Source organism: Dendrobates tinctorius, unplaced genomic scaffold (genome assembly GCF_039654945.1).
Source record: "Dendrobates tinctorius isolate UK_male_01 unplaced genomic scaffold, ASM3965494v1 ptg000011l, whole genome shotgun sequence".
NCBI classification, from domain to species: Eukaryota; Metazoa; Chordata; class Amphibia; order Anura; family Dendrobatidae; genus Dendrobates; species Dendrobates tinctorius.
The window spans coordinates 50,656,815-50,670,933 of NW_027361679.1; the positions used below are offsets into that span (position 1 = coordinate 50,656,815).

General features: G+C 38.8%; 1 protein-coding gene across 1 annotated transcript in view; it reads left to right on the forward strand.

Annotated features, from left to right (window-relative positions):
• FRAS1 (Fraser extracellular matrix complex subunit 1) overlaps nt 1-14,119 on the forward strand; it is a 692,624-nt gene that overhangs the window by 400,269 nt on the left and 278,236 nt on the right. Inside the window, exons 16-17 of the mRNA XM_073542109.1 lie at nt 535-672; nt 3,656-3,796. Of these exons, the coding sequence (XP_073398210.1) occupies nt 535-672; nt 3,656-3,796 (279 nt within the window). The remainder of the gene's footprint in view (nt 1-534; nt 673-3,655; nt 3,797-14,119) is intronic.

Below are 14,119 nucleotides of genomic sequence, written 5' to 3' on the forward strand. Positions count from 1 at the left end.
TGGAAACCCAAAATGCTGACCTTGTGTTTCAGGTGTATTCGAGTCTTGTAGATTTGTTTAACTGACTCTAGAATCTCATTATGTGTGCCCATTTTTTCATACGTTGCACTACTGTATGTAACATGCATTTATTTGTAGCCTTGAGGTTAGCTCCTAATTGTTAGTTGAGTTCTTACATGGCTTTTGTTGTTGAATAGTCTTTCTCTTTATTATGACATTTTACTAACTGATTACTTTTTTCGAATTGTGCGATTACTTTTTAAAGTGAAAAGTATTTGCCAATTTGAAGACTCAGAAAATGAAGGGATTACAATTGTTACGACTGCATTTTATAGTGACCTGGCTCGCTCCCCCTATTCCTCAGAATGGCCATCTGCTTCACTGCTTCATTGTGCCAAGCTCAATCTGAGCTCCGGGTGCATACTGCCCCATATGTGGATACTGAATACTACAGCTATTTTATATGTAGATCCATCCAGCAGAGTTTGGTGTACGTTGCCATTTCTTAATGTCCTCTTTCTTTTTTCTTTTAAGATTGTGATACATCGTGCCAAACATGCTCTTCAGACAACAGATGCTTAAGCTGTGCCAAAGGCAGAATCTTTCACCATGGCAGATGTGTGGCACAGTGTCCAGCGGGTTATTATGCTGACTCTGAAGGAGTGTGTATAGGTAGGAATCATGGTTGTCTGTGTTGTGCAAATTGTCAAATAAAGTGGTTCTTTTTCTTAAAATATGTGAAAAGCATTAATACCAAAGAAAAAATATTGGAAATGTTGCATTATAAGTTAACATAACCAGACTTTCTAAGGATAACACACAATAAAGGGTAAATGAACTATAAGAGTGTTTAATAATTGAGGTTAATGATTTTACTAGCAGAAAGTAAACGGTCCACTGCTGGCTTTGTCTGCCTGAACCAAAAGACAGTGGAACGGCAGTATTCTCCAGTAAAGCTTTCATAGTTTGCTACAATGGAAACACAATAATTTCTAGACGTTTTAGCAGAATATACTGCGTTCAGTTTCCTTTCATCAGCAAACTGTAGGCCAAGATGAATGACCTTTGACCTTTTGATAATCTGTTCTTATTAAAGGGAACCTGACAGTTGATACACACTGGCCAATCGTCGGGCAGCACTAGCACTGTAGGTTTAAAAGCAGTCAAGGACCAAGCCACATGGGACACTAGTAAGAAAAAGCCTAGTCCCCAAAAATTTCACTCCACACCCTGCCCTTAAGTGACATGTCTTCTCCCATACACACAGGGATAGACCGGTCAGTCACTGGCAGTGGGCAGGAAGAAGCTGCTGGTGATCTTCCTGTCCAACTAGTCTCCCATGTGGCTTGGTCCATGATGGCTTTTAAACTATGTTTTTCTCTGAAAAGCCACAACGTTTCAGAGTTAATATGGCTGAAATCGTGCAGCCAGTGTCTTGATGCATGCTACCTATTGATCAGACCGCATGTATTTGTTGTGATGTTCCCTTTAATCCGTTTTTTTCTCTAATCAGCAAATAGTATTATTATACTGTTTCTTTTCTTTCCTTGATCTACACCAGTGTTCCCCCAACTCCAGTCCTCAAGAGCCACCAACAGGTCATGTTTTCAGGGTTTCATTAGTATTGCCCAGGTGATGGAATTATTGCCTGTGCAGGTACTGCAATTATCACCTGGGCCATACTAAGGAAATCCTGAAAACATGAACTGTTGGTGGCTCTTGAGGACTGGAGTTGGGAACACTGATCTACACCAGTATAACTGAACGATGCAAGTCAAGTAGAAAAATTAAATTAAATAAATCCCCTTGTTAAATCATAACATGCAAATGACACATTAAAAATGGGACACAATTCAAGTATGAAATCAAAGATGAGGAGACCTGGAAAAAGATAATAAGTACCCAGCATACCAACTGCATGACCAGACGATATACCACAAAAATTGCAAAATGTAATGGTTAATGGTACAGCTAGATGGCAAATAGATAAAGGGGAACTAAAGTAAGAGAAATCAGACATGGAACAAATCCCCAAAGCTAGTATTGTCGGAAGTATTGCGAGGAACAAATCCTTAACTTTATAGTGATGTAAACCAAATACACCACTCAGAAATGACATGAAATATGCAGCCATGATATCACACGCCAATTTGGGGAATGTCTGAAAGGTTAAAGATAAAGCATCATCGCACAGGGATCCCAGGATTCTCTGCTCCTGTCGTGCGTTTTGCAAGAAATGCTTCAACCGGATGATCTTTGTGTTCATTCAGCCTATTTTTATGATAATCCCCTCCTCCACATTTACCATTCAGGCTGGTTATTATGATGGACACCATGATTATATTTGCATTGTATCGTTTTGATGATTGTGTACAGTTTTTTTTTATACATAACTAAAGGGAAATAACAATGACAAATTGTCAAGACAAATAGTTTCCTTTCAACTGAGCTCTGAATAGTTAATAACTAAATTCTTAGGAACCCTTATATATTGTGGTGCTGTTTCCTAATTGTGTCCATTTGTAGACTTGTGTTTCAGGGAGAGTTTGGATTTTAATATGGCATCTAATTATACAAACAGGCTACAGGGAACCATCTAATAACATATTGTATAAATGTATAAATTAAGGTTCTCTATAAGTTTAGTGCAAGCACATTGATGTATTTCAGGCAGGCAGATAGCCCATATCGGGATTATATAGCAGTATTATTTATCCAGCCAAATTGCAGATTTTCGGCATCTCAATTACAGTCAGCTTGTTATATTTCTGGTGGAAAAGTGGCAAGAAGAAATCAAGTTGGTAGAGAGATATGATTGTGAATGACAAGCAATAAACAGAATCCATTACCACTAATGTAATGTCATCTATCACAATGTAAGTGACAATGTGCAGTTAGGAGAACGGCAAGAGTGACATGAAAAGATTTTCAGTGCAGAACTTAATGTTCCAGCCTTGTAAATGTGTACAGCGATATTCTTTAGGATACACAATGCAGGATGCTTATAAATGAGATTTGTGTCAATACACTGAGAATCCCGTATCTGATTAGTGGAATTCACGCCTGTTCCATTGGGTAATGCCCATATTGTAACTGGAGGTAGATGTGGCCACGTTAACAGAGCAGGTCAGTGTATGTGGCATTTCCAGTTGCCGAGCTCCTTGCAGGGGTATTAAAAGGAAGGTTTCCCATTAGTTACAGATCTATTCTCCTGCGAACTGGTCCTTTGTGTGTCCATTAGTGATGAGCGAGTATACTCGGGTGTCCTCCGAGTATTTTGGCGTGCTCGGAGATTTAGGTTTTGTCGCCTCAGCTGCATGATTTGTGGCTGCTGGACAGGCTGAATACATGTGAGGAAATCCCTAACAAACAGGCATTCCACACATGTATTCAAGCTGTCTCCGAGCATGCCAAAATACTCGGAGATCACCCGAGCATGCTCAGGAAATCTCGAGTAACGAGTATACTCGCTCATCACTAGTGTCCATATCTTGTACATGTTTTTCACATATTGGAATAATTCAAGTCTATGTCTTACTTTCACTTAGTTCTATAGCTTCCTATACTTACTTTCAGACGTGGGAATTGAATTGTGATGGACAGGAATGTTGTTTCATCCATGAAGCATCTGGTGTTTTATTCTTTGTTTCCTCAGCTTGTCACAAAGATTGTTCATCATGTTCCGGACCACTGGCCAACCAGTGCACATCCTGCTCACCTCCGCTGGCCCTGCTGAAAGGACAATGCATCAGTAACTGCGGCATAGGATATTATTTTGATGAAAATCACTGCAATGGTATTTAATTCTTTTTGGATGTACGGTATATGTTTATGCAGTAATTTAATAGGATATTTTTATACCCTATGAGCCCAGTGTCTAATTATTGACTTTTCAACGCACTAGGAATGACTTTTAAGTACACTATACGGTAGAATGATGTCTTTCAAAAGTACATCTCGTCCCACATAAAACAAGCCAACATACGGCTATATTGATGGAAAAATAAAAAAAAATTATGGCTCTTGGAAGAAGAGGAGGGAAAAATGAAAACAAAAAAAATGGAAAATGGCCCTGGGCTGAAGCAATTAAATTAAGTTTTGCTTTTTGTTACACATTGGGAGTTTTAAATAATTATTCATACCTACAGGATAGTAATGTCACTGAATATGTTTGCTTGACATTTCTGTGAGCTTTCTAATAATTATTGAAACATCACCAAAAAATTTCATGTAAAACTGCTCTTTATTTAAGGAATTAAGCCTCATTTATAACTGAATTAGTTTCTTTAAGTGCTTGATAAATTAATTTAATTTTTAAATTGCTAAGTAACATGAAGACAATTACATCGTGAAATATATAGAAGTTCATCTAACATATACGGTAATAATTGTCCTTAAATCTACATATTTCTTAATGCTAATTGTCATGCATAGATTGATTTTTTTTTTTTTTATTATACCTAATCCTTAGGTGAACTGACAGATTCGATTTAGTTTTACTGACCCATGGAACGGTCATAAAATGCCTCCGAGAATACCATTTATCAAAAGCACGCTGAGGTTGAGATACACAATGAAATTGCATATAGGTTTGCCCTTATTAATCATCTTCTAATAAGTGAGTTTGACTGAGAGTTAAAAAATAAAGTGGCTCCTATGGGCAACTTTAAATTTTGAGAAGTCTTTTTTTTTTGGATGGACACCTTACAATTCCTAATTTTTTTTTCACAAGCTACTTTGAAATCTAGCACGCAGACACATGGGAAAGAAAAGAGTAGAGAAGAATTAGCCCCATTTAAGCTACAGTTGTGCTCAAAACTTTACATATCCCAGCAGAATTTTTGCTTTCTTGGCCTTTTTCAGAGAATATGAATGATAACACCAAAACTTTTTCTCCACTCATGGTTAGTGGTTGGGTTTTCTCTTTTTAAATCATAATGACAACCCAAAAGATCCAAATGAACCTTATCAAACGTTCACATACCCCATTTCTTAATACCGTGTAATGCCCCTGCTAACATCAATGACAGCTTGAACTCTTTTGTGGTAGTTGTGGATGAGGTTCTTTATTATCTCATATGGTAAAGCTGCCCACTCTTCTTAGCAAAAAGCCTCCAGTTCCTGTAAATTCCTGGGCTGTCTAGCATGCAGAAAAGGATTTCCAGTTTGTCAAGGAGTGCTTCCGGCTGATTCATTAATTACTCCGAATATTTAAAGGAATTTCCAGTTTATTATTAGACATAAAAGCACAACGCGTTTCGGCTATACATAAAATTAGCCTTCATCAGGTAAAATAATATATATCTGTAAAAGACACATTTATATAGGGGAAAAAAAAAATTCCACCCTTCAATCAATTATCATCGATTAAAAACACATGCACACCTCTCCAAATTGTTGGGAGGCTAGTTGTAGGTGGAATCTATATTGCTTGGAATCTAAAAAAAAAAACAAAAAAAAACAAACATTTTCTATGTGTTTTTTTTCCCCTCCCTTTTTTCCCTTTTCCTCCCTCTTCCTTCCCTTTCCTTCTCCTTTTTCCTTTCTTTTCTCCCTTCTCTTCTCATTATACATATACTTCTTCCATGTTTAAAATTAATAAGGTTATTTATAGTTTAGCATCCATATTAAAGAATTTGTATATATCTCTGATGAGTCAAAACTATTTTTCCAACCCGTAGATAATTTCATTTTATTAGTTTCATCACTAGGGACCATCATATTAACTAGTATCTGTCAGGACTAGAACTCATGCATTCATATTCCCTATATCTTTATCGCACTTACATATTTACTCTACAGAGCCACCCACATGTATGGTCTCTGGGTGCTTAGTTTCTTTCAATGGGGTTTTTAGCCATTGATTTCTAGCCGGGGATATTTGTGTTCCACACAAATCATTATTATATACTAGAGGAAACATCTCATCAGAAATGGCATATGATCACATTCTTAAGGGGGATTCAAAGTGAACCAACAAGAAACCAGTAGTGAATATATCAAAGAATCTTTTTAGACTTAAGACAACAGTACTATATATTTTCTAGCTTATCATTGAGGCCATCTGGATACAGAGTCCTCAATCTGTATATCCAGAAGGCCTCTTTCTTATTTAACTGTTGTATCCTGTTCGAAACATCTCCAGGAATCTGTTCAACCGGTGTCAGGGTCACATTGAATTCTTTTTATGTGTTAGCAGGAGGTGTCTTGATAGGCTGTGAGTAAGGAGACCGACTTTGGCATTGTGCCTGTGGCCATTCAATTGGGTTCGGACCATTTGAGTGGTCATCCCCACATATTGGAGGCCACAGTCACAATTGATGACATATATTACAAAGTCGCTCGTACATGTCAGAAATTGTTCTATTTGAAATATTTCACCTGTACTCTAGGAGACTATCTGTTGTTGTTTATCTGCTATATTATAGCAACACTGACATTTTTTCTGTTTGCATTTATATACCCCAATTTTATTAACATTCTTTTGGTGTATGATTCCATGGATTTTTGTAAAGTTTTTTAAGGAATTTTGTTTTTTTGAAGAACTTTTCAGTCGGCTGGGAGCTACCATATTCCTTATTGTTTTTCCCCTTCTAAATGTAATGTTCAGGGCTTGTGGTAATTCATTTCGTAGCAGAGGGTCTTGTTTCAGGACATACCAGTGTTTTTTCAAAATTTCACGGATTTTTTTCGTTGTCTTTATTGTAGGCTGTAATAAAGTTAAACTGCCATTTTTCATTTTCAGGTTTCAGGTGAGGTGTAGTTGTATCTATATCAGCATTTTCCCTCACAGTTTTCTCAATGCTTTTTCCCATCGTGTTTTCAAGCATTTTTTTCAAACATTCTCCCTGGGTTTTTGCTAGATTAACCTTATAGGCTTGTTGTATTAGGCTACTTTCACACATCAGTTTTTTGCCGTCAGGCAGGATCCGGCTATTTTTAGAAAAAACGGATCCGGCATAAATTTTGGAGAACTGTAGAAACGGATCCGTTTTTCTGCCGGATCCGTCTAGCAGGTTATATCTGTTTCCTGGGGGCTGGCCAATTGGATCTGAGCATGCGCAGTCTTAAAAAAACCAATCCAGTGGCTGGATCCGTCTTTTTCTGGATCCGGCGCCCATAGACTTTCATTGTGGCAAAAAGACGGAAGCGTCGGATCCGGCGCGTCCGGCTTTTTCGCCGGAGACAAAAAACGTTACAGTAGCCGTTTTTTCCAGACGCCGGAATGAGACAAGTAGCCGGATCCGGCAAAAAACGGATGAAACGCAATGCCATCCGGCGCTAATGCAAGTCAATGGGGAAAAACTGGATCCGGCATTGAATTACAAAAAAAAGCCGGATCGCGCCTGACGGCGAAAAACTGATGTGTGAAAGAGGCCTTAGGGTTTTTGGATACTTTTTTTCCTGGAACCTATTGGTCAGAATTTTGCTTTGTGCTATACAATCCTGTTCTCTACTATTATTTTTCCTTATTCTTATATATTGACTAAATGGAATATTATTCTTACATTTAGTATAGTGTGCACTATTGTAATGTAAATATCCATTAACGTCTACTTTTTTAAAATGGGTTTTTGTAACAATTTTGTTTCCCATGTGTGAGATCTCTAAATCCAAGTAGACTATTTTTTCTGCACTGATTGTGGACGTGAAGGAAATCCCCCACGTGTTTTGATTCATTTCTCCTACCATCATATGGGCTTGTTCTATGTCACCCCTCCAGATGATTATTAAGTCATCTATAAAACGTTTATATATTATTATATTGTCTTTGTATTTTTCTGAACTGAGGAGGATAGGGACTCAAATAACCCAATAAAAAGATTTGCAAAACTTGGGGCTACCCGAGTCCCCATCGCGGTACCATGCTGCTGCAGGTACAGTTGTCCATCAAATTCAAAGACATTATGACTCAAAATGAATTCCAGACCAGCCAGAAGGAATTCCAGTTGTTCCTCTGGCATTTTTCCATTTTTCTCCAAGTAAAATCTGGTAGCTCTTATACCCAAATTATGTTCCATATTTGAATATAATGCCACTACATCTAGGGTTAGGAATAGAAAATTCTCCTGCCAACTTATTCCCTCCAGGAGGCTGATTAGATGGTTAGAGTCTTTCAAATATGAGGGTAGTGATTTGACATGCGTTTGTAGGTGTAAATCCAGATAGTGAGACAAATGGCTAGTGAGAGAGTTAATCCCTGATATAATGGGTCGTCCGGGTGGGTTCACGGGGTCTTTATGAATTTTGGGAAGATGGTAGAAGAAAGCCATGGCCGGTTCTTTATTAACTAGAAATGTAACTCTTTTTGTTATGATACCTTTCTCAGAAGCCTCATTCAGAAGTGAGTGATATTCTTTAGAGAAATCACTGGTGGGATCATTTTCCAATTTTTTATAGAATTTTCGATTAGATAGTATTTTGGCTGCCTCAGCAAGGTAATCCTTTCTATCTTGGATAACCGTGTCACCGCCTTTATCAGCCTCTCTGATTATTATTTCGGTGTTCTCTCTTAAATTTTTTAAGGCTTCTCTTTCTTTAAAGGGTGATGTTATATTTAATGTTTTTTAGCTCTCTCAATGGATTTTTACATTTTTTGTCTTTCTGGTGTCTTTTACTCATTGTTTTATGAATGGTTCCCAGTTTCCGGAAATCGTCACCTACTAAGGATAAAAATGTTTCAATATAGCTGCCCCTGTGATGTATAGAATTAAAGGCAGATCGTGGTTTCACTTCCATGTGCATGTATGGTGTCTCAGTTGTTACCTTTGCCCCTTGTTCAGATTCTTTCTTATTTTGATCAGTATTTTTATCACTTTTCCCTTTATTGCGATCTTGTATTATAAAGTGTCTTTTCAGTGTAAGACGCCTTATATAGTGATTAAGATCAACAAAAAGCTCAAAATTGTTACTGTGTTGTGTAGGGCAAAAGTTTAACCCTTTGTTTTAAACCTTTTCTTCATCTTGTATAAGTACACAAGAGGACAGATTAAAGATTTTTTTGAGTGGATTCTTGTTTGGGAAGTATTTTATTTTCAGATGAAAAATCTTTTCCTGAGTTGGTTGTAATAAACTCGGATTTTTTTTATCTTTTTTGAGTTGGACACTTCTGCCTCCCCTACAGCCCCTGGTGCTTCTTTTCTTTTTTGGGGGGCCGTAAGTGCAGGAAAAAAGCTGGTTATTTGTCTGAAGGGATATAGTGTCTGGATTCTGCAGCAAAGGTTGAGCTGTAGGTGTTAGGGAAGGGGCTTGCAGAGATTGTGCTACTATTGTGGGTACTAGCGTTTCTAAAAAAGTGGGAGTTTGAAGGGGACCTATTTCTAAAAAAGAAATTGGTGAATTCAGAGATGTTGAAGATGGACCAGTAAACTGTAATGAAGGGTGAATTGGTCTCATCAGTACTATGTGTAGTGAGGTTGCTGAGATAAAAAAAAAACCCTCCTCATTTGTCTCAGTACCAGAGGTTATTGTATTATTATCAGTATTGGATATCTCGCAATCAGGGATATTATTTGAGGAGGATGGTTCCAAATTAGTTTTTGAGATAGTTTGGATTTTGGTATTTCTATCATTTATATGCTTGGAAGGGGCCATAAAATTGGTGGAATTTTTGGTTGTTTTATAAGAAAAAAAAGTGGATTCTTTCCTATGTTGTCCTGGTTTATAAGAAAAATCAGGTGTAGATTGATTACAGGGTTTGTTTTTTGAAATAGCCCCCAGATTTTTATTAGGATGTGTATTCATTCTAGGGTCAGTATTTTTCTTATTGAAATTTGCTCCTGCTATTTTAGAGTTATAAAAGACACGTAAACTATCTACTGTATCCCTTTGTTTTTTCGATAAAGTTTCAGTATTCCCTAATGGTCGCGGGATATTCTCATTATTTACCATATCCATTTTAGGATTATTTTTATATTTAGTCAATATTTAAGAATTCTGACCAATAGGTTCCGGGAAAAAAACTATCCAAAAACCCTAATACAACAAGCCTATAAGGTTAATCTAGCAAAAACCCAGGGAGAATGTTTGAAAAAAATGCTTGAAAACACCATGGGAAAATGCGGTTATAGATACAAATAAACCTCACCTGAAACCTGATAATGAAAAATGGCAGTTTAACTTTATTACAGCCTACAATAAAGACAACGAAAAAATCCATGAAATTTTGAAAAAACACTGGTATGTCCTGAAACAAGACCCTCTGCTACAAAATGAATTACCACAAGCCCTGAACATTACATTTAGAAGGGGAAAAACAATAAGGAATATGGTAGCTCCCAGCCGACTGAAAAGCTCTTCAAAAAAACAAAATTCCTTAAAAAACTTTACAAAAATCCATGGAATCATACACCAAAAGAATGTTAATAAAATTGGGGTATATAAATGCAAACAGAAAAAATGTCAGTGTTGCTATAATATAGCAGATAAACAACAACAGATAGTCTCCTAGAGTACAGGTGAAATATTTCAAATAGAACAATTTCTGACATGTACGAGCGACTTTGTAATATATATCATCAATTGTGACTGTGGCCTCCAATATGTGGGGATGACCACTCAAATGGTCCGAACCCGATAGAATGGCCACAGGCACAATGCCAAAGTCGGTCTCCTTACTCACAGCCTATCAAGACACCTCCTGCTAACACATAAAAAGAATTCAATGTGACCCTGACACCAGTTGAACAGATTCCTGGAGATGTTTCGAACAGGATACATCAGTTAAATAAGAAAGAGGCCTTCTGGATATACAGATTGAGGACTCTGTATCCAGATGGCCTCAATGATAAGCTAGAAAATATATAGTACTGTTGTCTTAAGTCTAAGGGTACCGTTACACTTAGCGATGCACCAGCGATCCCGACAACGATATGGATATGGTACATCGCTAAGTGGTCGCTAGTGAGCTGCCACACAGGCAGATCTCATCAGCGACATAGCAGGGGTCGGGGGTCGTTACTTACCTGTCAGATGCGGCGATCTTGACGTCCTCCCGCCCGCGTCCACGCGTCGCTCGTCAGCGCCACAGGAAGCCCAGCAGGAAGCGCCCGACAAGAAATGGTCCAGGACGTTCTCGCGTGATCAGCGATGAGCAGCGGGGAAGCCGGTCGGAGGTAAGTATCAGACATAGCGATATCGCTAGCAATATCGCTGCTACGTCACAAAATCGGTGACGTTACAGCGATATTGCTAGCGATATCGCTATGTGTAACGGGGGCTTTAAAAGATTCTTTGATATATTCACTACTGGTTTCTCGTTGGTTCGCTTTGAATCCCCCTTAAGAATGCCATTTCTGATGAGATGTTTCCTCTAGTATATAATAATGATTTGTGTGGAACAGAAATATCCCTGGCTAGAAATCAATGGCTAAAAACCCCATTGAAAGAAACTAAGCACCCAGAGACCATACATGTGGGTGGCTCTGTAGAGTAAATATGTAAGTGCGATAAAGATATAGGGAATATGAATGCATGAGTTCTAGTCCCGACAGATACTAGTTAATATGATGGTCCCTAGTGATGAAACTAATAAAATGAAATTATCTACGGGTTGGAAAAATAGTTTTGACTCATCAGAGAGATATACAAATTCTTTAATATGGATGCTAAACTATAAATAACCTTATTAATTTTATTAATTTTAACCCCTTCCTAACATCCGACGGTATATCCCGTCCATGGTACCTGGGCCCCTATGCCCATGGACGGGATAGTACGTCGGACGCGATCAGCGGCGCCCACGTGGTGAGCGCCGCTGATCGCGGCCGGGTGTCAGCTGATTATCACAGCTGACACCCGGCACAATGTGTCAGGGGCGGTCACGGACCGCCCCCGACACGTTAACCCCTTGCACACCGCGATCAAACATGATCGCGGTGTACCGGGAGTTAAAGGGAAGCATCGGCAGGGAGGGGGCTCCCTCCGTGCTTCCCTGAGCCCCCACGGCAGCGCAATGTGCAGCGCTGCTGCGGGGGACTCCTTTCCTCCAGGCCCCCGAATCCAAGATGGCGACGGGGGCCTTCGGGGGCCTGAGGAAGCTGGCTTCCTCAGTGCCAGCAAAGCGCAGGCATGAGGAAGCCTTCTGCAGTGCCTGTGTCAGATCGCTGATCTGTCACAGTGATCTGTGATGTGACAGATCAGCGATCTGTCACAGGACAGTGATGTCCCACCTGGGACTATTTAATAAAGTAAAAAAAAAAATAAAAAAAGTGTAAAAATAATTTTAAAAAAATCGCCAAATAAATTAGAAAAAAAAAAAAAAAATATTACCCCAATAAATCCATTTTTTGGAAATAATAAAAAAAAAAAACAATAAAAGTACACCTATTAGGTATCGCCGCGTCCGTAACGACCCTCCCTATAAAACTGTCCCATTAGTTAACCCCTTTAGCGAACCCCTTAAAAAATAAAAATAAAAAACGAAGCAAAAAATAATGATTTATTATCATACTGCCAAACAAAAAGTGTAATAACGCGCGATCAAAAAGACGCATATAAATATCCATGGTATCGCTGAAAACGTCATCTTGTCCCGCAAAAAACGAGCCGCCACACAGCATCATCAGCGAAAAGATAAAAAAGTTATAGCTCGCAGAATAAAGCGATGCAAAAATAATTATTTTTTATATAAAATAGTTTTCATTGCATAAAACCGACAAAAACATAAAAAATCGACCTAAATGAGGTATCGCTGTAACCGTACTGACCCGAAGAATAAAACCACTTTATCAATTTTACCGCACGCGGAACGGTGTAAACGCACCCCCCCAAAAGAAATTCATGAAACGCTGGTTTTTCTTCATTCTGCGTCCCAAAAATCGGAATAAAAAGCGATCAAAAAATTTCACGTGCCCGAAAATGGTACCAATAAAAACGTCAACTCGTCCCGCAAAAAATAAGACCTCACATGACCCGGTGGGTCAAAATACGGAAAAATTATAGCTCTCAATATGTGGTGATGCAAAAACTATTTTTACAATAAAAAGCGTCTTTTAGCGTGCGACAGCTGCCAAAAATAAAAACCGCCATAAATAGTAAATTAAACCCCCCGTTATCACCCCCTTAGTTAGGGAAAAATAATAAAATAAAAAAAATGTATTTATTTCCATTTTTCCATTAGGGTTAGGGCTAGGGTTAGGGCTAGGGGTGTGTTGGGGTAGGGTTAGGGTAGGGTTAGGGCTAGGGTTAGGGTTAGGGCTAGGGGCATGTTGGGGTTCGGGTTGGAGTTAGAATTGGGGGTTTCCACTGTTTGGGCACATCAGGGGCTCTCCAAATGCAACATGGCGTCTGATCTCAATTCCAGCCAATTCTGAGTTGAAAAAGTCAAATGGTGCTCCTTCCCTTCCAAGCTCTGCCATGCGCCCAAACAGTGTTTTACCCCCACATGTAGGGTATCAGCCTACTCAGGACAAATTGCAAAACAATTTTTGGGGTCCAATTTCTCCTGTTACCCTTAGGAAAATAAAAAATTGGGGGCAAAATTATCATTTTTGTGGAAAAAAATGATTTTTTTATTTTTACGTCCGAGTGTTATAAACTTCTGTGAAGCACTTGGGGGTTCAAAGTGCTCACCACACATCTAGATAAGTTCCTTGGGGGGTCTAGTTTACAAAATGGTGTCATTTGTGGGGGGGTTTCCACTGTTTAGGTACATTAGGGGCTCTCCAAAGGCAACATGACACCCGCAGACCATTCCATCAAAGTCTGCATTCCAAAACGTCACTACTTCCCTTCCGAGCCCCGACGTGTACCCATACAGTAGTTTTCTCCCACATATGGGGTATCAGCATACTCAGGACAAATTGGACAACAACTTTTGGGGTCCAATTTCTCCTGGTACCCTTGGGAAAATAAAAAAATGGTGACTAAAAGATCATGTTTGTGGAAAAAATACAAATTTTTTATTTTCACGCCCGGGCGTTATAAACTTCTGTGAAGCACTGGGGGGGTCAAAGTGCTCACCACACATCTAGATAAGTTCCTTAGGGGGTCTAGTTTCCAAAATGGTGTCATTTGTGGGGGGTTTCCACTGTTTTGGTACATCAGGAGTTTTCCAAACGCGACATGGTGTCCGATCTCAATTCCAGCCAAAAACTTCAAATGGCGCTGCTTCCCTTCC